The 26,947-nt window shown below is 33.8% G+C and overlaps 1 protein-coding gene across 6 annotated transcripts in view; it reads left to right on the forward strand.

Moving 5' to 3' along the window:
- Robo2 (roundabout guidance receptor 2) overlaps positions 1-26,947 on the forward strand; it is a 513,941-nt gene that overhangs the window by 399,410 nt on the left and 87,584 nt on the right. For all 6 annotated transcript variants that reach the window (XM_042676828.1, XM_042676829.1, XM_042676832.1 and 3 more), the window contains 3 exons: positions 12,055-12,179; positions 16,429-16,600; positions 22,395-22,600. In XM_042676828.1, coding sequence (XP_042532762.1) covers positions 12,055-12,179; positions 16,429-16,600; positions 22,395-22,600 — 503 coding nt within the window. The remainder of the gene's footprint in view (positions 1-12,054; positions 12,180-16,428; positions 16,601-22,394; positions 22,601-26,947) is intronic.

Here is a 26,947-nt window from a genome sequence, read left to right on the forward strand (position 1 = left end):
TTTAAAGCCAGCAGATATGGTCATTGGAACTTTTGTTGTAGGGTCAAATGGCAAACTTAAATATATTAATAAATTAAATATTCCGCTGAATATTTATTCAGATGTGTTAATGGAGTTGAATATAAGTTTTTGAACACCGATGCCCTTTGAGATAACACAAAGAACATTCTGCAGAATAGACTCCCAGAGAGGAGAGAAAAGCTAGCTTTTCATTCCAATATAAACCATCAATTATATAAAGTCTATAGGAAATTTGGAGGGTTGTATTTATGTCTAAGCTTTTAAAGTAAAAGTAGGAATCAATGCAGATTCTATACTTAAAGATTCAGAATTCAAGAAAGAATCACTTTAGATCAGCTTCTCCCAGCCCATCAACGCCCACTTGGTAATTAGCAACACACCAAGTCTTCCTGTGGCTTTGACTTTCCACTGTCCCAGAAGAATCTGTTGTATAAGAAGCAAAGGAGTATGCTAGGGCACAGAGATCAATGCTGAAATATTTGTTTGTTTATTTGAAAAACACTTCCAATGAGAGTGACACTAAGAAAAGGGCCTAAATAAGAAAAATCTTTCGCTTCCTATACCCATCTGTCTTACTTTTTTTTATTGGAAGCCCTTCCCATGCTTAAAAATAAAAAAAGAACATCTATTTTGGAGATGGGCAACACATTTTTTCCTAGCAGCAACTAAAACATGATGAGTAATTTGGAAAAGAACTGTCAAATTTCCCAGCTGCCTTGCTTGTGAAGATGAGCCCTGCTTGGTTTTGTATCTTATGCGTGCCATATGCTAGCTGCTGATAGCCTCAAGTATGAAAAATGAAAGTTCAGTGTATCAGTGAAACTTGTTTAAAATATCAAAAACAATCTGTCAGCACACAATTTTATGGAAACTTTTAAGTATTTCCCAATTCAGTACACAAAAATATGTTTTCTTGATAGAACCTGGTAGCTAATGTTGTAATCCTACCTACTCAGGAAGCTGCAGTTAGGTCATAGTTCAAAGCTAACCTAGAAAGGAAAGTCTGTGAGATCTTACATCCAATTAACCATAAAAGACAAGAAGTGGAGTTGCAACTCAAAGAGTAAAATACCACCAGCCTTGAGCAAATGAGCTAACGGACAGTACTAGGCCTTAATTACAAGCCCCAGTACTAGCACCAAAATAGTATGTTTTCTTTTGATAAGAATTGATATTTAACCACCAAAGAATTTATAATTATAGAGAAACATATGTTATTAGCAAAAGTTGCCTTTCTTAAAATTATTGTTTTAAAGAAGTGGCCATTCTACAAACAGACATCTGTATTGCATGTAAAATTTCCCCAGTGCTTTAGCATTTCATAAACATATCAGCATCTTAGAAAGTTCTATTTTATGAGTTGAGCTGGAGTTTATTATAGCCAAATACAAAATACTTCATTCTAGGAAGGCAGTAAGTAGCAAAACTTCTAGAGGTAAATTCTAAGACATTATTTAAAGAATAAAGAAAGTGATGGATATTTTCAACACATTCTTTTCCTCATGCAACTTGCCATTTGGAAATTATAATGTGCTGTGAATAACTTAATTTAATGCTGGAAATGGTTCAGTTATTTTTTACTTCAGGAAACATGCTTTTCTTATCATGTTATCAACAAAAGATATTTTGAGTGCATTTGGGGATGAGACATAGAGATTTCATCCCTCCTTTGTACAAAATGTTACTTCACGACTTGAGTGTTCATCTCCCTCCTGCATACACTTGGTATTTTCTGCACCTGGCACTGATTAGGTACTCTATGAAGAGTATCAATTATTACTAAAAATTGGCATTTTATTGCTTCGTAGCTTCTGATTACATGATAAATATCCAGTATATTTTGTACATTCCAACAGAGTTTCCATAGTATATCTCAATTTAATGGTAAATTTTAACATTTAAGGCAAATATGGCTTATTTCTCATATAGACTGTCTTTCACCTGTTGCTTCATCATGTAAGTTCATTATGTTTCTAAGGGAGGCTAGGTATGATGTTTCTGAATCATTATTTGTTTACCACATGGTAAAAAAGAACTTGGTAGAAAGTCTCTTGTCTGGGTATTGAATGATTCTGTAGTGAACGAAGTATGAAGCTTCCAGATCCTTTCCCTCTTGACTGAAATTCCTTTCACCTCTATGAATACTCATGTAGTCCACACTTTGAAATACCTTTGCTGAATTGCACTGTGTTGCTGATCATCTAATATTCTTAATACAAGTTTTAGTGAATCAATAGATTTGTGAGTTGATTTATTTCAAGAACATTTTCTTTGAGTTTATCTTTGGATATATTTTAATTTCTTCAAATATTTCAAGTATTCAAGTACTTAGATTTCCTCTTACTATACTCCATATTTGTCACTTGCTTGTAATGAAGTAGGTCCTATTTCTTGACATCAAAATATCTTTATTTGCTCATTATTTCTATATATTTATAGATTTCATCTCTTTTGTTCGTTTTAACTATGTTTTCTGCCTGTAATATTTCTACTTGCCCGTTTTTGGTCATTAGTTTTTGTTTTTAGCAAGGAGCCTCTGTAATACCTAATTTTATTTAGATAATGCGCAATTATTTTAAAATGTTCATGTCTTATGAGATAAATTTATATATTTCCATTCCTGTGACTATATACATTATTATTTAACCTGCTGCCTTATTTTAGCTTGACCCTGTTTTGATGCTTAACAGATTATTAATTATGTAGTTAAATATAGAGATTAAAATTTGAATGTTCAAAGAAGAGAAAGTAGGATTATTCAGTAGCCTTAATTGGAATGGTTTTCAATTATTTTTTTTAAATGCATTTTTATTTGTTGTTGTTGGTAAATATACACTTGGTTGACCTTTATGTTTGTTAAATTGTGACTTCTCATTCACATATGAAACTCCCTCTTGGTCTTTCTTCATATTGCCTGCTTCACATAGAAAGTAATTTTCAGGTATTTTATAATTATTGCGGCACAAGGAAATTGAACAATTAATTTGACCAACTCAAACAATTGAATACCTTTAAAACAACCAACTGAACAATGAAATAAAAATTGAACAATTAGAAACAACATCCATTTCTGAGGTCAAAGTTTTATAAAGTCCAGACAGGCACAAGTAGCTTTTCTGTCTATCCTTATGTGGAAGCACTGGCTTGGTTAAGGACTTCTGTGGAAATTTGCCTTTTCAAATCTTGCTTAGGTTGATGAAAGAATTATATATTGTATAGTTGTAGCAGTGATGTCTCCTTGCCTTGGCTAGATTCTAGATAATCAGAAATCTCCAGTCTTTACACATGGCCTAGGTGTAGGTAGGAAGCACTACTACCTTGCATTTTTTATGTCTTGCTTTGAAACTCACACTTTTCCTGTTGGTACCAAATAGAAGAAAAACTATTTAAAGATTTCATATAAATAAATGAAAGCTCCCTAGTTATTTTCCTGGTCTTAAGATCATCTGGTTAATAACCTAAATTATATCTTCAAAATCTCTTTCGTTATATAATGTAATCATAGGAATAATTCCAGGCAGTAGAGATCATGTAAGATGTTGTAGAATGCTGCCAACATGGTAGGATTTTTTGTCCCATAAATTCTTCTCCCTCTGTCTTCTGAAATCTACATTTCATATATATACATTAAGGTCTCTTTTTTTCCAAAGTTTTACTCTTGATTCTAGATCGATTATGTTGGTGTTAAGTTTGTGATCATTGTAGTTCTCTGTCACTCTCCAGTATAATTTATGGTTATGGTAGGTTTTCTGTATAGTATGCTCTCTCTCTCTCTCTCTCTCTCTCTCTCTCTCTCTCTCTCTCTCTCTCTTTCTCTCTATTTCCTTCCTTTCCTTCCTTCCTTCCTTCCTTCCTTCCTTCCTTCCTTCCTTCCTTCCTTCCTTCCTTCCTTCCTTCCTTCCTTCCTCCCTTCCTTCCTTCCTTCCTTCTTTTTATGTACTGATTAAAGTGGAGCAACAAGGCTCCCTTCCAATATCTAACTATCAAACATTTTAAATACTCATTATTTTATAGCCTCTCCAAACAGTAGTAAAATAAGTATAACATTTTAATTTAGTGTTAAAGTGAAAGTGCTATAGTATTATAAATGGTACAAAATTTTATGATAGTTTGAGTATATAGAAATTTTATTAGCTAGAGCAGAATAAAACACACATAAACATTGAGCCACAATTTTAAAGATGTCATACTTTTTTGTATTATAGCCATTTTAAACAGAAAATATGAGATATATACCTGAAATATTTTACAATATGCATTCTAGCTAAAATGCATTAATGTGACTTTAGAATTATTATCTATATAAAGACACTGAAAGTCACTCAAGAAATAGGTACATAATTATGTTTATTAAAATATTTAATCTAGCACATTGATATTTGAGTAAAAATACTTTTTAAAAATCTCTGTGGGAAAGATTTGCTTCCCACATTTATTAGCAATGCTGCTTTCTTCTATTCTATAAGAATTTTAGTTCTTTATAAGTAAATACATTGCCGTATTTATAAATGTATTTATAAATACATTAGAGTATTTATCCTACTAATATTTCTAGGCCTAGCATAACACATATACATGGTAGGGGCATGCCAAATTCTGGTGCCATTGATGGAAACACACATATGCAAACATAGGTAATACTTGGCTAGAAAATGTTTATGCAAGCAGTTTTAAATAGTGCTATAAAAAGATTAACCAACATAAATGGTAACAGGCCAATTGAATATTACCCATTCTGCTGGTAGGAGATAAAACACAACAAAAAGAAGGCACTAATGAGTTAGGGTGGTGCCTTACTAAGCGTGTAATTAATGTTATTAAGAAACATTGCAGTTGCATATTAAAATTCCGTTAACTAAGCAGCCCTTTGCCGTCAGTACATTTGTTCCTTGGTTGCACGAATTTTTTTCCCCTTTCACTTTTTACTGATTGGCATCTTTACGCAATCTTTCTCTAAAAAATGAGATAATGGGATGTGATCAGCCTTTGTGGTTTAGCTGGGGTGCTGACATGACAGTTCTGGCACATTGACAGGTTAAGTGACTGCAAATGGATGTCTTGTCTCACCATTTTTAAGCTATAGTCTTTCCTTCTAAATCCCCTTAAACAAACCTCTGGACTCTTATGTATCAGGAGCCTGTTTTTTTCTCAATTTGTGATTTCAGGATTTTGAAGAAATTTTGTTTTTCGCTATTCTTTAAATGATTCTCCTTTTTGTTGTCCCAAAGGAAATAATTTCCTTAGGGATAATATGGATAGTGGCTTCAGAAATTATGCATTCTTTTGTAACTTAGTAGTATTTCCCTTAGAAAATAATAGTCTCCTAAAGAAAACAAAATTTCACTTTTCCTCAGTATTTTAAATCAGGAAGACAGGTAGAAAAAACACAAGTAGGTTCTAAAGATGACAATTCAAAACACACATTTAAACCCAATGTGAACTAAAGCATTGAGTTATACATTCCAGATGAATATTCTAGTTATAGAAGTAGCATTTCCTCTATAAATACTTGTAAGAGAGAAAACTGTAAAGTACCTATTTATCTCCTCTCTAAGACCTGAAAACACTAGATAAAAGTTGTTGTCACTCATAGGTAATAACCTACTTGCTTAATCTGTCAAGTGATTATACCTTATTGGTGGTTCTTGTTATGAACAATCTGATCTTCTGGGGGGGGGGAATATATATATATATTTGCATATATATATATTTATATTGATGGACGAGCACTCTGCTGAAATTCAGAAACAAGTTGGAGGACATGAAGCAGTCAGAATGATAAAATGTTTGGTTCTCATGGAAGCCAAAATGCCTATATGAAAGAGAATCATTTTCTATTATTGTAGTGATATGCATTGTAGGTTTTTATTGATATGTAATGAAAAGAATTGTAGGTTTTTAAAATCAAAAATGAATTAAATAAAAGTTGTATTTGTAGGTTTAGTGGCTCAAACATGTAATCCTGGCTTCCTGGGAGGTAGAGATTTGGAGATGATAATTCAAGGTCAGCTCTGCCAAACAAATTTACAAGACTCCATGTCACTGTATGGCTGAGTCCTGTGGTAGGAGTCTGTTTTCTCAGCTACATAGTGGTTGCATAATGGCGACCACATCCAGGAACACAGGGAAGCACAGGAGGAGGACTGAAGCCTGGATTAACCTGCCATAATGCTAGACCCTACCTCAAAATTTAACAATGCCAAAAGGCACTGGCCGCATGGCTCACATGATAGAGCACTTGCCTTGCGAATTTGAGGGAAATGGAAACTGGAAAACAAAACAGATTGTACTTATCGGTTATATAGAAAGAATAAGATTCCAGACTTTTATGATACTTTAAACATGTTTTGATTTTTTCAATATATTAATACTAATGGCAATTATTGCCTTAGTCTCTTATTCTTCTCTTTACACTAGACATGACACATCCTCAGTTAATCAGATTCTGATGGGAAGGAACAAAATTGAACTAGCAGCACTATGTGTTTAAGAAATCCAATTGGAAACAAAACAAAAGACAACCCTACATTCTAGTCTAACCTCTTATACAAGAAGCCTGTGTATCCTTCATAAGATTCAGTTCATGTATCTTCATATTTATCATCATAACTTAAAACATAAGACACTCAATTTTTTAAAAAATGCCTCCCTAGGCACTTATTTATGTTTTATTAAAATTGAACATAGTTCTTGACACTTAGTAAGCACTCAACCAATGTTAATTTTTGTCATTCTATGATTAAACCAAACTTAAGCCTGAGAAAAAGATGGAAGAGATCACTTTTCAAATATTCCTTCAGAATAAGGTAGCATTTAACAAAAAATATATTAAGTAGCAAAAAAATAATAATGTTTTCTACTTCAGTTTGTCAGCAAGTTCAAATGTTCATTACAGAATCTAAAGTTTATTCAGCCAGGCATGAAATTATACTCCAAGAAACACAACAGCTGAGTGTGCCTGCAGACACTCTGTATCACATACTAATGTATCTAACTGTCGCATGACTATTCCATGTTAATGCCTGCCACGGAAAGTCATATTTTGCTGTAGAAACAACTTGAACATGATGTGATTAACCTTTAAGGTTCCCTCCTCCCCTCTGTCAAAGCCCACCTCTCTCATGGCCTCTGCTTCCTCCTCTTGTTCTGCCATCTGATTTCCATATTACCCACTCATGTTCCCCAGCAGCCATTAGCATAACAGAGCTGTAGCGTGACTTTGATTGAAGCCAGCTTGGGTTGAATGCAGTATCAAAGCATAATTTAGCAGAAATCAAATCTAATTTGCTGTGTGTTGTATTTATATTCTCAAAACACAGTTTCAAGAGAACTATCCTAGACCTCTAATCTTAATTGACCTTTTTATATTCGGGTCTACTTCTCTGGAAATCATGCAGTGTACCTTTCTTACAGAGATATTGTATTTTAACTTGTAAGTGTTGATTAAACACCAAATTGTGCCTCCTTGTTTGTTTTATCTCATTTCTTCTTACAGCTGAAGCAATAAGGTATAAACACTTGACAGATTAAGCAAGTAGGTTATTACCTATGAGTGACAAGAACTTTTATCTACTGTTTTCAGGTTTTAGAGAGGAGATAAATAGGTACTTTACAGTTTTCTCTCTTACAAGTATATATAGAGGAAATGCTACTTCTATAACTAGAATATTCATCTGGAACGTATATTTCAATCTCTTTAGTTCCTATTGGGTTTAAACGTGTGTTTTGAATTGTCATCTTAAGAACCTACTTGTGTTTTGTGTGTGTGTGTATGTATGTATGTATTTAACAAAAGACATCATAGGAAATCAGTTGTATGCATAGCTCTCTGTGTGCCCTTGTGCTGTGTTGATAAAATACCACATCTCTCTGCTCTTTCCCATTGAAACCATCAGCCAAAGGCTGTCTGCTCAAACAGTTTTCACTGTTGCCTGACAGAAATATTGAAAACTATAGAGTGCTATCAGAAGAAATATTGGTGCTATTTTTTATTTTTAAATCCTCCAAATACATTCCTCCAACTGATCTTCCTTTGCAGAAGATTGCAATATAGATCTTGTCCAGGGAATGATTGTCTACTAAAGCAAAAATGATTGTTGCAATTTGTTTTGTGGGACTGAATTCAGTTAACCTTATAACAGACTTTTTTGGAGATTTGGGTGTTCTTTGAATATTTTGCTTCATCAAGTGCTTCAACAGTGTTAGTCTCTCCCAGCCCCATTTTCTGTCTTTCAATTTTAAAAAATATGAAGATAATTTCAGTTACACTGAGATACAACAGGCTTAAGTTCTGGTAATAAGAATATGCAGTAGAAATATAGAGTAATTATACTTATTTAGAATAAAGGCACAATGTAAGTAACTATCACAAAGAAAGGTACTTTTTGAAAATAAGTTTTTTATAGTGAAAATACTGTGCAGAGGGGTTACAATCACATGAACAAGGTAATGAGTACATTTCTTATCAAGCATTGTTGCCACCTCATTTTTCTCCTACCATCCCTTCCCTCCCATCTCCACAATTACACCCTCCCACCTCCTAAATTGTAAAGTTCTTTTTTTGATATAGCATCTTGTATATCTCATTGATGCAATGGGCCAACCTCTATCTCTATTTAAACAATTTGTTTATTCCCTTCTGCTCCCCAAATTATACCAACATCAAATACAGTGAAAACATGGGTTATACCATGGGGGAGGGACATACAGAGCAACAAAAGAATCAGATGGTACCTTATAAATACATTAGAAACAATAGCAAGAAAGAAAAAACCACTTGTGTCCTGATCATTGGGGTTCATTTCACTTAGCTTCTTCTTAAAAGAAAGGAACTTTTAAAAATGAATATCATGAATGCTGATGCATTTTTGTGACTGGCCATTAAAAATGTAAGACTGCATAAACATCCAAGAAATTACAATTTCCTGGACTTTTTTAAGTATATCAATATTATGTTGTGATATTGTGATATATCTTTATTATTTAAGATTTCTAATGAAATTCTTTCTTGCTATACATCGCAGTTCACAGCTCAACTTTGCTCAGGTTTTACACCCCTTTGCCTTCAACCTTGCCCATTTTCATCCCTGTTGCTTCCAGAGCATTCTTCTGAAACAAAAATTTGATTATACTTTTCTTGAAAAAAAATCCTTGAACAGATTTTGGTAGCTTTGAATTAAAAAAAAATCAACTCCTCTTTTTAGCATAAATTAACAGTCTCTATATCAATTTGCATACCAGATTCTTGTCCCCTGATAGATTTTAAGATTTTTTTTCCCTAAAATGTTTATGTAATATTGTTTAAGCTATCGTTTCTATTAGGAAATAGAGAACAAAATTAATGTATCTACTCATCTAGTACAATTGTGTAGTAATACATAAAAGGTTATAAGAATCGTGGAATCTCCTAAAAAAGGCAGGGAAACAAAAACCCACACTCTGTTTAGACAGATTTATAGGTCTAGATTCTGTACACTGTTAGAATGAGTTTTTTATTATCTACAGTGATGGAAAAAAAAATTCATTTAGTGGATTTACTGTTTGTGTCCCTGAGATACATGTTAGATATATTGAATTAAAAGGCAATATAACAGAACAAACAAAAAATATCAATGTAGGAAGTGCCGCTGTAGCTCAAGCGGTAGAGCGCTCGCCTTGAGCTGAAGAGCTGAGGGACAGCGCCCAGGCCCAGAGTTCAAGCCCCACGACTAACCAAAAAAAAAAAAAAATCAATGTGAATTTTATTCTTATTTTTTCTTGTTGGGTCTGGTTGTGGGGCCTGAACTCTGGGCCTAGGTGCTATCCCTCAGCTCTTCATCTCAAGGCTAGCGCTCTACCACTTGAGTCACAGCGCCACTTCCGGCTTTTTTCTTTTTGCTTATGTGGTGCTGAGGAATCGAACCCAGGGCCTTGCATGCAAAGCAAGCGCTCTACCACTGAGCCACCTCCCAGCCCCTCAATGTGAGTTTTAGTGATTCATTTTTATCGAGGGCATTTTTGATAGTATAAATAATAATTGGGGCTACTATGCATTTACTCCATTTTAGGATCTTTAGGAATATACTGTATAAGACTAAAGAAATTCCAGGTGAAGGCTTTCACTGGATATTGCGTGTTGTTACTTCTTCAGAGTTCAAATTTTGGGATTGTTTCCATGTACACTAGGTTCTACAAATTAAAGTTGGTTTTGAGCTGTTTTCTTGGCCTTCATTTTCTAGGATAAACAAGTATTAAAATTAGAAACAGATGATTGGGAAAGTTATGCGAGAAACATAATGTTTTCCCTTAAATGGAAGTGAGTTTGAAATGAAGATGTCCTTATGAAAAACTGCAGTAACACTCTCCTAATGTTCATTTTCTCATCTCTATAATTTGGCTCCATTGTAAATCTGAAGCTTTGCAGGATTTTTACATCTTTTTGTTCTTTTCATTTCTTTTTCCTTTTTCTTCTCTCTTCTCTTTTGTCTTTTTCTTTTCACTAGATTTCCTCATGTCTTGATCTCATTATCTTCACCAACTCTATTTTCCTATTATTCAAAAGCAACTTCTGACTTTACTGACTGAACACAGCTAACCCCATCTATGCAATATTCATTAGAGGGTTAAGTCTTTCCAAAATGTTTGCTTTGCATCTATCATTCCTCAGCATAGAAAAGGTCAGAATAAAATCCTTAGAATGACTTACTAGCCTTCCTTTGTTGCCCTAATGTTTGTATAATATAGATCCTTCATTGGCTTCAGACTACACATTGTCATGCTAGATACGTTCTTGTTCCTTTGATGTTACTCAGTGGACATCCAACCTGGGATGTGATCCAGTTCCTCTTATCGATCAAATGTTGATTTTTCCCAAGAGCTCCCTTAATGTCCAATTTCTACACAACCCTTTCACTGCTCCTACAACACAAGGGGTTCATTCTCCCCTAAGTCTTCTCATACTTAGCATATGGTCTGTAACTTGAGTGGTCTGAGTATACCTCTGATATTGCACTTACCATATGACAGGTAATTGTTGGTATAGTCTTGGTTCTCTTGTTATCCTTGTCATCATATTGTGTTACTTTTTATTATATGTGAACTTCTTGATGACTCGCAGAGGTTTTCATCTCTATCTTGAATATCTAGGAGGAAAAAATAGTAATTATTTCCCCTAGTTATTGCTTACTTAGCTAAACAAAGTTAACCAAGTTAACTGAATTATTTTAATACATTTATTTATATTGATAATTACCTTTATATTGAATTTCCACATTATAAATACTTCGAAATTAATCTTTAGGGTGTTTTTTGTTTGTTTGTTTTTATTGTTTGGTACGGTTGTGGGGCCTGAACTCTGGGCCTGGGCGCTGTCCCTCAGCTCTTCAGCTCAAGGCTAGTGCTCTACCACTTAAGCCACAGCGCCACTTCTGGTTTTTTTTCTTTTTTGCTTATGTGGTGCTGAGGAATCGAACCCACGGCCTCATGCATGCAAGACAAGCACTTTATCACTGAGCTGCCTTCCAAGCCCAATCTTTAGGGTCTTTAACTCTTCACCTCTTCATTCTCATTGTAAAAGTAGGGATCATATTTGTTGCCTTCTATTATTCTTGTACGTGAAACAATGTTTTGTACATATTGTAAGAAAAAAATTTATATTTGCAAATAGATTAATTTTAGAGGAAGGAAATATTGGATTTTGTGATTGTTTTCTGTTTTTTTCTGTTAAAAAAAGAAGCAGAAGCAAATCAGGACATTATTTTTTTCCTTAAAAATGTTAGAGTTTTAAGAAAGCTATTTTCCTATGTAACTATATACAGCACAGGCTTATAATATTCAATGCTTAAAGTGTGCCTGTTAATCATTTTACTTCTTTCCTCACACATAATAGAGGGTTCTTGCTCCTTTCTTTTTGTGTTTTAAGATATAGATAAAAGTAAGTACAAAATTACAGTCACTCTCTGACACCAAGCAAACCACCTACTAGTGGACTTGTGGACTTCTCTTTTTGTTGTCAGTGGTTGATATTTACATATTATCTCTCTTTTTAAATTATAGCTCCTCCACAGTTTGTGGTTAGGCCAAGAGATCAGATTGTTGCTCAAGGTCGAACAGTGACATTTCCCTGTGAAACTAAAGGAAACCCACAGCCAGCTGTTTTTTGGCAGAAAGAAGGCAGCCAGGTGAGTGTGAGGCTTGACTGCTTTTCTGACATACCTGAACTTCCCCAGTCTCTGATGACCCTCATAACTTGCCTTGTTTCTGTTGCTATAAATATTGAATTTATTTTATTTCTAGCAAAGATACATGCTATTTTTTGGAAATCAGATATTTACAGCCTCCTTTGTGTGCCACCGTAAGTTTTTAAACATTCTGCATCATAGCAATAGAAATGAAACAGTATAACAAAGTAATATTTAAAAGTCATAGGTATTTGCTGTTTTTGAAGGCAAAGAATTTTTCGTTCTTGCACTGAGTTAGATGGAATGATTAAATAAGTTAATATCTATAAAATCCTTAAAATGGTCTCTGATTCAAGAGAACTTGTCAAAAAATATTTATACTATTACTTGGAGTAAAACATAATTTTTGTCTGTTGTTTTACACAGTATAAGTGACTTTGTAAAGTCACTTTGTAAGTCACTTTGTTTCCATTTTAAAATAGAAGAAATATTTTCATTGTCTCATTTTGATAAATAATGTATTACATACTATAACAAACCAATACCTGCCTTGTTTTTGTTATGTTCTTTCTGACCAGATGCTCTCTCATAATCTACCCCAAAACTCAGATTGGATAATAATTTTGTCATATAGAACTTGATCCAGATTTGAGCAAGTGCTTAGCCTCTAGGCTAACAGGCAGTGAGTGAAATTTCCAGCCTAAACTTAATAAAAATTGAGACCTTGCCTGAAATTAAACTGTGTATTTCCTGAGGGAACCAGGTGCATACTGATTCTAGAATCTTAGGACCATCCCTAAGAACATACAGTTCTCAAAGGGAGACTTTACTCTTTCTCACCATGGTTGTTAATCCAAGTTCTGAATGGATTCCTTAGGGAAAAACCAGTTACTAATACTTAGGGAAAAATTAGGTACTAAAAGGCTCAGGAATCTTGAAAAGTTTTCCAGGAGAAGCAAATTTTAAGGTATATTAAGAGAACTTGTCCAAAATTTGTATATGTCTATCTGACTAGAGAACTTTTTAGAATTTCTCTTCAAACATGCTGTTTCAGTACCTTGACATAGCTAGCCATTTCCGTGACTCAGTTGGGCTGGACAAATGGCCTTCCTTACTTTTGATTCACATTGTGAAATATATAGTCAGGGAGGGGAAGGTATGTTAAAGTGAAGGCCCCAACTTACATCCAAATTGTTTGTGGTCAACTGTAAAAGTTACATTCTTTCTATCATTCAGTACTTTTAGATTTCTATTCTTAGTTCCTTGACTCTTAAATTTTTCTTTTAGATGAAATTCTCCCAAACATTAACGTGAATATAAAGAAATATGAAATAGTTAAATGCACATACTCATATTCTAAAAAGCTGGAAATTCAAAGCCATTTTTCCCTTTGAATGACAATATTTTGGAGGATTATTTAACTTAGAAATCACTCGTGGGTCATTTAACAAAAATCATAGACAGACAGGCTCTAGGCAGCTGACAAGAACCATTTGAGAAGCAAACATATTTATCTGGTGTGTAGCAAATGATTTCAATAGCCTTTATATGACCCAAGGACTAGACAATCCCCACCTCTAATAAGGATAAACATTTTATTTTCCTAAGATATGAATATGATATGAATAAGCTAGTACATATGTGAAACTTTATTATACATTACAAAAGTCATACAAAATGTCATTATTTGCTATCAGTAAATATAATGATATAAAGAAATTTGACTCCTGAGAATTTAATTTCAGATTTATGTTTTGAGTCATATCCCTTGTAATGTCTTCTTTATTATGTATATAAGAAAATGATTTCATATGAAAATATATCCCCTAACAAAAAGCTTTATGCTTGATAAAATGTGTATCACCCTCTCATCCAATAAATATACAGTGTTTAACACAAATTTTAATGTTTCAGAAAAGATAATTACCAAAACAATTTAAGCATTCTTATTTCTTCTGTTTGTCAAAGTGCAAGGTAATTTCATGGACATTAATTCTAGGGGGGTACACAAAATATCTGGTTAGGTGTGTTGATATGCTTATAATATTAGATCTAGTCTTATTTTTTCTAATCACCTCCCACCTATCAGAGAAAGAGATAGAGATACAGACAGACTAGACAGAGAGAAATTTAAAGCAAAAAGAAATGCTTAAGCCAGTTGTAAACTTTGAAATCATGAATTGGGATATTAAGGAAAATAAATTAGTCTCGCTGTCCCTAGTATCCAATTTTTATGGACAAATGTGACTATCCATCAGTAGAAAAGGTTGATGTTGGGCTTAATGGTCCATCTTCTTCAATATGTGCTGATAATGCCAATTAGTACTAATAGGATATCCTGGCATTTCAATACAAGAACAACTCTGAAGAGCTCCTGCCTTTTGCTTATAACTCATCTTCTTTTGCCTGTGTCATACAAGCAAGGAATAAAAATGATCTGTTAAGCTCAATCAAATGTCATTCTCCATGTCAACGAATCATTTAGAAGGTGGACTGATATTCCACTATGGAGGAAGACATCCAGAGGGAATTAGACCATCTGATGGATTAGTGCTATGTAAATTGGTTTTCTAATGGCTAATTGCGGGAAAGTGCACAGTTGGAGAAATAGTATCACTTTTAAGGGGCTTTAAAACGTAGCCTCTTCTCTTTTAGATGGTTTATTTCTGCAATATATTTGGATTACACAGGAGGTTTATTTTGTTATCAAATTATCTTTCATATTTATGAAAATTTCTAGCCATATTGAGGAATACAAATTTGAGTGGAAGGTGATAGCATTTTGAATTACATTCCTGACATGTTAGCAACAAACAATTCTCCTTTTAGAAGGAGTTTAATAACATGGTAATGTTTATGTAAAGTGGGCTTATAGTGTCACACTTGAATCTAATAAAGTGGACATCCATCATGTCGCAATAAAGAGAAGAGCTTCTAATTAAAGTAAGACATCATTTGCAGGATTAAAGTCATTTAGTGTAATTGAAAAGTGCTAATACCCTATTTTATCCTCTTCCATTGGTATTACTTCAAGGGTAAAAAACATTTTAAGGTGAAAATGTGTCTTGTGCCTTTAATTGAATGTTATTACCTTCTGATTGTAACTTATTGAAACTGTTTAATTACAAACCTGGAAAATTAATTACTATATCGAGAAACCGATCCCAGAGGGTTATCATGTTCTTTTTTGTAAGTAAATACAACATAAAAATTGATATGTCCTTATTTATAATCCAACTTGGACACATATCTCAATATGATTTATGATACCCAAGTGCTTTGCTTAATTGAACAACAGCAAAGCAACATAGGTCTTTCAAATAAATGTTACTGCTGTTACAGAAGAACTTTAAATTTTGTGATCAGGCTGTAGAAGATCTATGGTGGGCTTTAATGAGATGTATAAAATATTAAATTTTATTTTGAAAATAAAATAATACTATTATGTTCTTGGGGGTAACATACACACATTCAGAGCACTTCCATACCATATTTTGGTTTTCAAAGACTGGCTTAACCTTGCATGGACTGGTCATAGCTCTTTTGGAAGCTGCTGTGATTTGTTCAACCTTATAACAGAAGATTTGTCTGTGTCAGTCTGAGAGGTGTGTTTTTTAATGACTTTAGGGTACATTCAGTTGTCCCAATAGTATTAAACATAATCAAGCAGCAATTATATTTTATTTTTTATTAGTGTACAGATTATTAATCACATATACAGTTACTCTGCAGATTAGAGCCTCAGTGTCTTAGGAGTCAAGTTATGTGAAGATTATCCTACTTGTTTTATAGATTGAAAATAATGTTTCAATGATATTAAGTAGAAGAAAGTCAGGGACTAAATGGCTGAAATAAAGATTAATCACCCTGATTTGATCAATATATACTGGATAAAGGGATGGAAATTTACAGAGCTCTCAAAGAAAATCTATGAGTATTTTAAAGTAATCAAAAAATTAAAATTAAAAAAGATTCAGGATTAAAAACAAAAAATAAAAATAAAAACAAAACACAGAGGATCCTTCCTTAAGCTAATCGTGCTGACCTGGTAAAGTCCAAACTACAATCTGGAAACATTTTCCCAGTCAAGCCCACTATGTAACCTACAATCATTTAATTACTATATATTTTTTAATCTGTATGTTTTATTTTTCCAACCATACTCCTGTAATTTTAATGACTGTTGTTATCGTGATTTTTCCTTCCACGTGGGAAAAGAATCTTGACGAAGTTGTGTTTGTCTCCACAGAACCTACTTTTTCCAAACCAGCCCCAGCAGCCCAATAGTAGATGTTCGGTGTCGCCAACAGGAGATCTCACCATTACCAACATCCAGCGCTCGGACGCGGGGTACTACATCTGTCAGGCCCTAACTGTGGCTGGGAGCATTTTAGCAAAAGCTCAACTGGAGGTTACTGATGGTGAGATACTTTCATTTCTGATTGTCTCATGAAAAATGATTTTTTTTAATTTCAAGATATACACATGTGGAAGTTTTAATTTGTTTAATCATTTAAGTTCACGTTTGTCATTTGTATTTGACTCTAGGTAAAGTAAAACTTTTAGTAATTTCTCATTGCCTCTGATTTAAATATTGGAATACCAATACTTATCTTTCCAATATTTACCAATACCATTAAAAATTTACCAATATGGTTTTTTTTAAAAGAGCATTAAAAGGAAATTTTCATTTTCTTTTTTGTCATTTTTTATGCTTTTTAAAAATATTTTTATTGTAAAGCTACTGTACAAAGGGGTTACAGTTACATGAGTAAGATAATGAGTGTATTTCCTATTGAGAATTGTTACCCCCTCCTTTGTTTTTCCCCTACTATCCCTCCCCTCCCTACCTTCCCAACTTCTCTTTCCCCACCCAAAGTTGTAAAATTCATTTTCAATATAGTGTCTTGTACATCTCATTGTTACAATGGGTTGAAATTTTTATTTTCAATATATCATAGGATATTATTTTAAAGAAGCTGACATGGTACTTGCTGTGATTACAAGTGCAATCTATCCAGTTTTATTTAATTTCAAGCTATATATGACTGCTTCTTGCAAATACCAATAATTTTATTTTACCTGAGGAGAAAGCACTATCATCTTTAACATTATTAGTAAAACAGATGAATTTGTGGTTAGCTAATCACATTGTGACATGCCTAATTCTGTAACTATACATTTACTAAGTTACATTAAGTAGCTTTGTAAGTACTGATGAATAGTTAAATGATCACTTCTTTACTTGTGCATATATACTTTGAATCATAACAGAGATACATATTTAGTAAAATCTGAAAAGGATAATTTTTTCTAGCAGTGTTTTTTGCACAGTTGATAACTAGAGGGATTTATATATCTTATGAATCTCTGAACATGGATTTATTCCCTCTTACTGGATGTTTTAAATGAAAATTCTTCATTTTGTTTTTCTTACTTGTAAGTTTTTATTATTTCCCCCCTTCATGCTGTCTTCTGAGATACAAAAGCACTGATTTATATTCTCTATGGTTCCCTTCTTTACTGGTAAAATTTCAATATCTTTCATACAATTCAAGTTTTCATGTAGGTTAAGACGGTATTTAAAATGAATAGCAAAGCAGCATTTTCAAGTTTCTGCACACAACATGGCCTGATTCAGCAATGGGTGAGGAATACAAATAGAGAAACAAACATTGGCTGCAGATACAACTGGTTGTAACAATAATGAGAAATTTCCCTTTTCTTGGGCAAGATTTGTGTTTATTTATTCCTTTGTATTTCTTTAACAGAATAAAAAATAATGAATAACTGTATTAAGATTCTCATACTTTATCTGAGCAAAATGTCTAGATATGTATACTTGGACAGTAAGTTATTTGGTCCAAGGACTAAGTTTTATTACAAATTACTATAAAATGTTTCAAATATAGTATTTAAGATGTAGGCTATAATCTAAATTCTTTTAGAACTTTCGTGAAACCAGACCGTAAATGTGTTTTTACATTAGTGCATAATAATTGTACAATGTGATATTTCCCTACTTTCACATAACATACTTTATCATATTCATTTTCTCAATTACTATTTCTTTTTTTTTTGGTCCGGTTGTGGGGTCTGAACTCTGGGCCTGGGCGTTGTCCCTCAGCTCTTCAGCTCAAGGCTAGCACGCTACCACTTGAGCCATAGCACCACTTCCGGCTTTTTTTTTTTTCTGCTTATGTGGTACTGAGGAATCGAACCCAGGACCTCATGCATGCAAGGCAAGCGCTCTATCACTGAGCCACCTTCCCAGCCCCTCAATTACTATTTCTTATCCATCCACCCCGTACTCTTAAGCTCTTTCTTATAAATTCATAATGTATCAGGTAATATAGTTTAATTATATTATTTAATTATATTAATTATTAACAAATAATTATGTATAAGATAATGTAGACAACAAAATAGGTAAATTAGATTAAAAATCTCCATGTCATTCAAAAGTTTCATGAGACTGGTGGATAGTCACAATCATGCGTGATTAGATCAAGAGAAAAGTTTGGGTTTTTTTGTTTGTTTGTTTGTTTTTGGTAGGTAGTGGGGCTTGAACTCTGGGCCTGGGAGTTGTCCCTGTGCTCTGAGAAGTTAGGATTACAGGCGTTGCTGGCACCCCCCTCCTGCCTTTCCCCCCTCAACCCCCCCACCTCCTGCAAGAGGAAAGTTGTTGTTTTTTTTAAAGTTATGACATTTGATAACATCTTGGAGTTATTCTGGCATTCCTTTACAGGACACAGTTAAAAGAGCTGACCAAGTTTAAGATTTCTTAGGACGGGCTGGGAAGGTGGCTCAGTGGTAGAGCACTTGCCTTGCATGCCTGAGTCCCTGGATTGGATTCCTCAGCACCACATAAGCAAAAAGAAAAAAGCTGGAAGTGGCACTGTGGCTCAAGTGGTAGAGCGCTAGCCTTGAGCTGAAGAGTTGAGGTACATGCCCAGGCCCAGAGTTCAGGCCCCACGACTGGACCCCCCCCCTAAAAAAAAAGAGATTTCTGAAGACTAAAATAGCCCTCAACATTTTGTTACAATAACTTGGATAGTAACTAGTATATTTCTACATAGATTTTTGCCTAAGTAAATAATTGAAAAGTAAACATGCTTTCTCAGAAACATTGAATGGAGGTTATAGTATGAATTTCAACAGTAAAAATAAACCTGTGGGCATCATGTGCACATCAAATTATATGATAATTTTTAACTAGTAAATTGACATATTGGGTTATGACTTCAGCATTTACTTATAGTTATGATTTTTTAATTAATGATGTAGCAGTATGTCAGCCATATAATCTTCATTTTGGACATACATTTCTTATGCTCTAAGGCAATTTTGAGATAATTGAAAATCAATTGTAGAATAAAGATATGCGTAATAATCTGAGAAACAAATGCTATTCTGCTTACAGTAATGTTTTTGTTGTTAGATTTTTTTGCCCTAACACTCATTTTCTAGGACTATTTTTACTTGAAACTTTTACATAAGGTGAAAATGATCATGGAAATTAAAGGAGCTATGTTTAATGATATTTATGCTAGTGACATTTCAAGGCACATATCTCAAAATACACCTTTAGAATGTATTTTCTTCAGCGCCTTAACAGTGTTCTTTTTTTTTGTCTGCTGCATCTTTTCCTCAGAGTATGTAAAACTGTAATGAAAATTCTATTGATGAAGCAAACAGAACACGATCTGTATCTGTATCTTTTGTTAACAATAAATGTCACAGCATACTCATATGAAAGGTTTATTGAGGATTTATAATGCATAGTTAAAGAAGACCTGGTGTTGTTCACAGATCACTGAAAACCCTAAATGTTCATTTAACCTTTGGCCTTAATGTCATGGAAACCTCTGGTCATCTTTCACCCATAACATCCTTGAAACTGAAAATTCCTTCTGGCCAGGAGATTTTCAATTACCTTATTGATCAATGTCATTCAAAAGACCATGAGCTACTCATTTAGATAGGAAAAAAAAAGAAGAGAAAAACCCTTAGATTCATCTAATGACTTCAGACATATGACAATAAATGCAAATGATAAAAAGTTACTGGAATTCTATATAGGTATTTAATTTGAAGTGAAGTAGCAATACTTAAATTGGATAAATTTTACTTTGGTAATGAAGAGCTATTTTCTCCCCAAATTGACAATTTCTTAATAATATATTCTACTTGGCCTTTTATTTAGACTAATAAGGAAACGAGAATAGGTAAAAATGTCAAATTGAATTTATATTGGTTCAATTATTGTCATGCATGCCAAAATTATTGTAATATTATACTCCAGCATTCTTCTAAGATTCAAATTTTACTTTTGAAGTAAAATAATGAAATAACATTTAATATGGGCTTTTGAGTAACAAGAAATTGACTGTGCTTTTAGGATTTTATATAGTTTGACTGGAATCCACAGTTTCTTGATGTGCAGAAGACTTACATTGTGCCCTCTAAATTAAATTGTAATTGGTTGGTTTTCTCATGGAAAGTCTTAAATGTCTGATAATTTTAATGACTTCTTAACCAAATCTATGAAATAATGCCATAAAGATGACATAAGAAGATTAGGAAAAAGTCATATAAACTGGTATTTATAAAAGTTGGTAAAGGGGCTGGGAAGGTGGCTCAGTGGTAGAGCGCTTGCCTTGCATGCATGAGACCCTGGATTCGATTCCTTAGCACTACATAAGCAAAAAGAAAAAAGCCGGAAGCAGTGCTGTGGCTCAAGTGGTAGAGCGCTAGCCTTGAGCTGAAGAGCTGAGGGACAGCACCCAGGCCCAGAGTTCAGGCTCCACAACTGGAACCCCCACCCCCACCCCCCAAAAAAAGTTGGTACATAAAAATGTAGAAAATAAAAAATAAAGTATGTACATAGTAATGCAAGATGGTCTTTTTTGAGAAAAGAAAGTATTTCTCATCACAGTTGCTAAGAAAAAATTTCATATGTGTGTGTGTGCGTGTGTGTGTGTGTGTGTGTGTGTGTGTGTGTGTGTGTGTATGTAAGAGAGAGAGAGAGAGAGAGAGAGAGAAAGAGAGAGAGAGAAGGAGGGAGAGAGAACCAACTCCAATGTCCCTTTCTTTTCAGGAGTTCTAAGCAAAACCATACCTCCATTTATCTCCACATTTCGATCAACCATTAAGGGTTAAGATGTGCTTTTAAAATCACTTTCAAATATTTCTGAAACCACAGAGTGTAGAGCCACCGAATGTCATATAAGAGCACACTGAAATAAACATGCATAAAATTATGGAAACATTTACCAAAATGAATCCAGGAATTGAAATACACAGAAAAACTGATTTTTTCATTTCAACTGGAGTCACATATTATTATTTACTTGAATAACTTACTTTGGATATCCATTAAATAACATCATTGTAAATAATGACTGTAATTTGAAGATGGAATGTCCAAATATATATGAGTAAGTTATAATTTAGTTATTTATGAATTACCCTGGTGAAACTCCTTTTTGCAATTAATGTCTGGTAAAAAGATAGAGTAAAAAGAAAGTCTATTCAAGGGCAGATAAACGTAGGATCTGGAAAGTCCAATGGAGAGGCTGCATATGAAGCAAGGAAAGGGCAAGGAAGAGGGAGAGAGGAGTCTGTTGGATGGAAATACATCATATGTATATAGGGATATGTCACAATAAAACCTCTTCTTACAACTAACATCTGCTAATAAAAATTGTTAAATGTGTCAGCTGATATATGTATATATTTATATCTCAAGTATATGTTTATAAGAAAAGCAAAGATATATATTTCATGGGCTTTCGTAAACCTGCATGTGAGTAATGAAATGAACATTTACAAAAGACTGCTTTAGGCTACTCCTATTTTCATTTTAATTTCAATATAATTAAGCATACTGATAAAGAATGCTCTTCTAAAATATCAGAATTTATTCAAGTGTTGTTTCAATTACAGTTCATTCAAAGTAAGTTATAAACAATAATAATATGGTCTTAGTAGAGTATATGTATATATTTATATTAAATGTGTGTACTATACTATTTATAATACACACATGTGTGTATGTATAGCTAGGCAATATACAATTTTTATTAATTATGCAAAGGAAGGTACAAATAATACTACATAGCTATGGAGATTGAACATTACTTTATTGTCAGTATTGCAATACCACTTTATACATAGAAGTTAAAGTAACATGAATATATGTGTATCTTTTAGTTCTGACAGATAGACCTCCACCTATAATCCTTCAAGGCCCAGTAAACCAGTCTCTAGGAGTCGATGGTACAGCCTTACTGAAATGTAAAGCCACTGGTGATCCTCTTCCTGTAATTAGTTGGTTAAAGGAAGGATTTACTTTTCTGGGTAGAGATCCAAGAGCATCCATCCAAGAGCAAGGAACACTGCAGATTAAGAATTTACGGGTAGGTAATACTTGGCTTTTGTCTTAACATAAGTACTACTATAAGGGAAAGCTGTGTGGTGAACTTAAAATATTACATCTCAGCATAATTTCTACACATTTCATATTCTTACTATAAAAGTGATTAATTGAAATTAGAAAAAAAGGCATTGTCTTTATGTTACTCAGAAACTCCTAACAGACTTAAAATTTTTCAAATCTTCTGTCTCTTGTCTTGCGTGTATACAATCAATGAAACTAGAAATATGAAGCACATAAAAGTAATAAAAATAATGGATATTAAAAATTATTTGAAAGTGACAATTGATTCTGACTTTACTATCACTGATAAAGAAAAATTGTAGAACTATATAGATATATTTGTTTGGCCAAAGAATTTTATTGAAATTGTGAAGGGGTGAGACTGAGTTCACAGAAAGAAGGTTGGCTTGTTCTAGGAAAATTTCAGCTCTTAGGATCATTTCTATGGATTTTCTATTTCATCTCTTACCTGAAAATAAGTCATTGATGAGCTTTTAACTCACACTTATGTGATCAGGAATAATTCCTGGAAATTCAAATAAGTTGTAATCTGCCTCAGTGTTACCCCAAAATAAAATGCCTGCTTCTGACTAGTGTAATAGTTTCTGTTATGATCCAGCAGTACAAACAAAGTTAAGGAGCAATGCATGGTACTCTACAACAGTTTCTGAAAGTTAAAAGCTTGATCATGAATCACTGAGGTATTTAGAGACTCATGGGGAAGCTGTGAGCATATATGAATGTGGCCTGTGTTTTCATCTGCATAGTGACGGAAAATTGAATTTCTTAGAAGCAACATGATTATTGTTAGCATAGACTTTTACCACCTCAGCTTCCTACCTGCTCTTGGCTAATGGCTGCTTTTAGTCCCTTACAATGTGGATCTTCTGATAGGTCTGCTTACTTCCTCAAAGTTCATAAAATATCTAGAAATCTTGGATAATCGGGCTGGGAAGGTGGTTCAGTGGTAGAGAGCTTGCCTTGCATGCATGAGACCCTGGGTTCGATTCCTCAGCACCACATAAGCAAAAAGAAAAAGCCGGAAGTGGCGCTGTGACTCAAGTGTTAGAGCCCTATCCTTGAGCTAAAGAGCTGAGGGACAGCGCCCAGGCCCAGAGTTAGGGCCCCATGACCGGACCCCCAAAAAAAAATCTTGGATAATCTATTGGCCCAGAAAGAAGCAAGTCAAAAGTTGCCATCTATACTTTATTAAGTAGGTGTAGGATTACACATGGTATAAAAGCCAGATAGATGCTGTATATGGAAGTAAATTACCTATTCTCTATCCATATCTTTTACTTATGCATCCAGGCATATTAAATCTACCCCCACCTATTTGATGCAGCAAACGCCACACTAAAGGACAGAGTAAATATAGTATTCACAAGACTGATGATCAGTGTCAGAACTGAGATAGTTGATGCAATAATATATGAGGAAAAACTGCTCAAAAACACTTCAGTAAATCAGTTAGTAGATTCTGACCGTGAGGTGGACATTGGAAACTAAGATTTATTCAAAGCAATGTTTCTACATTTCACTCAGAAGCCAGAGAAGAAGATAAAAATATGTTGATATACATATCTTCTAACATGGAGTATTCCCCTTTTCCAGAAAATATATTTAAATGTATTTCTAGTTATTTATCGACTTATCATACAAATATATACTCCATGGAGAAGGATGATTCTTTGTGAAACAATATATTTAAGTAATATCTATATTTAAAAATAATTAATAATCATTACTCTGAGTGGAAACTGCCACCAAGTTCAATTAAGAAAATAAATTAATATGGACCGTGTTATTATTGATTGCAAATTAATGGCTAAGTTTTTCTGAGAAAAGTGGAAGTTATAGAAAAAGTTATGCAAACTATCTTTGTACAAACACTTTAACTTTTCTCTCTCTGAGCCATGACTGACTTTGGGCCATGGAGGTTAGTGCATTTTCATTCTACTGCTCAGTCAAAGGGTGTGCTTGTGTAATTGAGATCCCTTGCAGTGTTTGCAACAATAATGAAAGGTGGATTCCTGATCATCTCAAATGTTGAGCTTTGTGATAGGCTTCAGAGAAGCCTCTCTGAGATGCCTATATCTGAGAACTGCTCTGCAGTCAAGTACACAAAGAGAGAAGGAGGGGACAGTGAGTCCAAGCACCCTGATCTGTTTTTCTGACCAGAAGAGACATTATTTAAAGTAATGAAGAAGAACATGGTGATGATGATGGTGGTGACAGGACAGTGAGATTCAGCAATGCTATCTAGTTATTTGGAATTACATTTGTCAGTTCCCAATGTTAGCAGAGTGTTCTTTTTCTTCAAGATAAGTGACTTTAAAATGGATTTATAGTCTTGTTGCAAGAGGTTTGTGGTAGGTCATGTGCCTTTTTATCTCATATTTTCTTTCAGTATTTAATGCAAGAGAAAAAAATGCATGATGAATATTGTGTTCTCATAGTCCAGCTAATTGGTAACCAAATCTGTATCTTTTGAGAAGTAAAATATTCCAGCACTCATTAAAACCTACCTACCACAGCTAATGTCAGGCTGGTTCTTCTCACAGTGACAAGGAGATGCAGTTAAGAAGTATTACCTACACACTCCTCTTTTAGCACTGGTATGGAATAACAAGTGCAACATTTTAGTTCAACAGCGATAATAAAATTTAATTTTTTTTTACTCTTTCACAGTCCTTATTCAAATGAACATCCCATCAAAGACCAACCTCTGCTCATTATATTTAGGTTGTGAGTGAGGCTTCTATAATGCAAAGATATCTAATGACTCTCATGTGCTCGCAGCCACATTTGAAAAGAGGACATTCCACCATGGAGATTCCCATTATGCCTCTGTATGATGGAAGACAATCTTAACCTAGCAAAAGGACATGCCAGAGCAGTTGAAACTTAAGTTAATATACATAATGACATTTAAAATTAATTAAAATGGTGGGATGACAGTCATAACCATGCACTAATTATTGATCCAAGAAGCAGTTTTGAAAGCTTCACTCTTCAGGATGCATTCATTTTAAACCTGATACAATATTCCACAAACTCCCAGAATTCACTAACAACCAGACCCATCTTTATCACTATCCCTGAGTGTTTTTGCTCAAGGCTGCTGCTCTAACATGTGAGCCATAGCTTCACTTCCAACTTTCTCGTGGTTAATTAAAGACAGGAGTGTTAGGGACCTTTCTGACTGAACTGGCTTCAAACCATACTCAGATGTCAGCCTCTTAGTAACTAGGATTACAGGCATGAGTCTCTGCCACCCAGATTGAAATGACATTTTTAAATGTGCTTTAAAAAGAATTATATATTAGATTTCCTTTATGTCCCTTTCAGATCTAGTTTAAATTAACTTCATAGTCATGTTTGTTTTGTTTGTTTCTTTGATAGAAAAGGAAGGATTGCATGGTATGATTGCAATGATAAGAAGAGTGAAAATAGGTAAAGATAGAAACAAAATGTATGTTCAAAGCTGACAAGTGATAGGGATTTTTTGACTTGTCAGGGCTTGAAGTCAAGGCTTTGGGTCATTCAGCTTACTTAAGTATAACTGGTGACCTAACAGTTGGGTTAAACCTCCAGCCAAACTTTTTGCTAGTCCATAGAAGATAGAGTCTCAAATAATTTTGTTTTGGTTGTGTTTGATTCATGATCCTTCAGTTCTCAGCCTCCTGAATAGCTAAAATTACAAGCATGGTCAATTGGCATATAGCCATTTGTTTGTTTTTTAACGATAATTTACTTTTTACTGCTGTTCTACATATACTTTTTCATTTCTTAGAATTAACTATTCTGCATTTTTCTCCATGTCTGAAAAAATGCACCCTTTTATTATTTCCTTATTTTGTCTTGGGTACATTTTTGTCTATTGAAATTCAGTTTATTTGAGATGATTGCTTTGCATTTCTGATGTTCTTCAAGCATATAGGAATCTGAATAATTCCTTTTCTGTCTATATCTGACTCTGACACATTTAAGCCTTGCCCTATAATTGTTAAGACTTGAGTGTTATCACAGAACAAAAATGAAACATACATATAATTTATTTCTAAAAACAACATTTAGTTGTAAAAATAGAATTTTTTAAAGCTGGGTGCTAGTCCCACATTCCTATAATCCTAGTTACTAAGGAGGCTGAGATCTGAGGATCAAGGTTCAAAGCCAGCTTGAGCAGAAAAGCCCATGAGACTGTTATCTCCAATTAACCATCTAAAAGCCAGAAGTTGAGATGTGGGTCAGGTGTTAAGAAAAGAGTTAAGCAAGTGCATGAGGCCCTGAGATCAAGCCCTAGTACCAACACAAAATAAAAAGA

The sequence above is a fragment of the Dipodomys spectabilis genome, unplaced genomic scaffold, assembly GCF_019054845.1.
Source record: "Dipodomys spectabilis isolate Male_0828 unplaced genomic scaffold, ASM1905484v1 ptg000032l, whole genome shotgun sequence".
NCBI lineage: Eukaryota > Metazoa > Chordata > Mammalia > Rodentia > Heteromyidae > Dipodomys > Dipodomys spectabilis.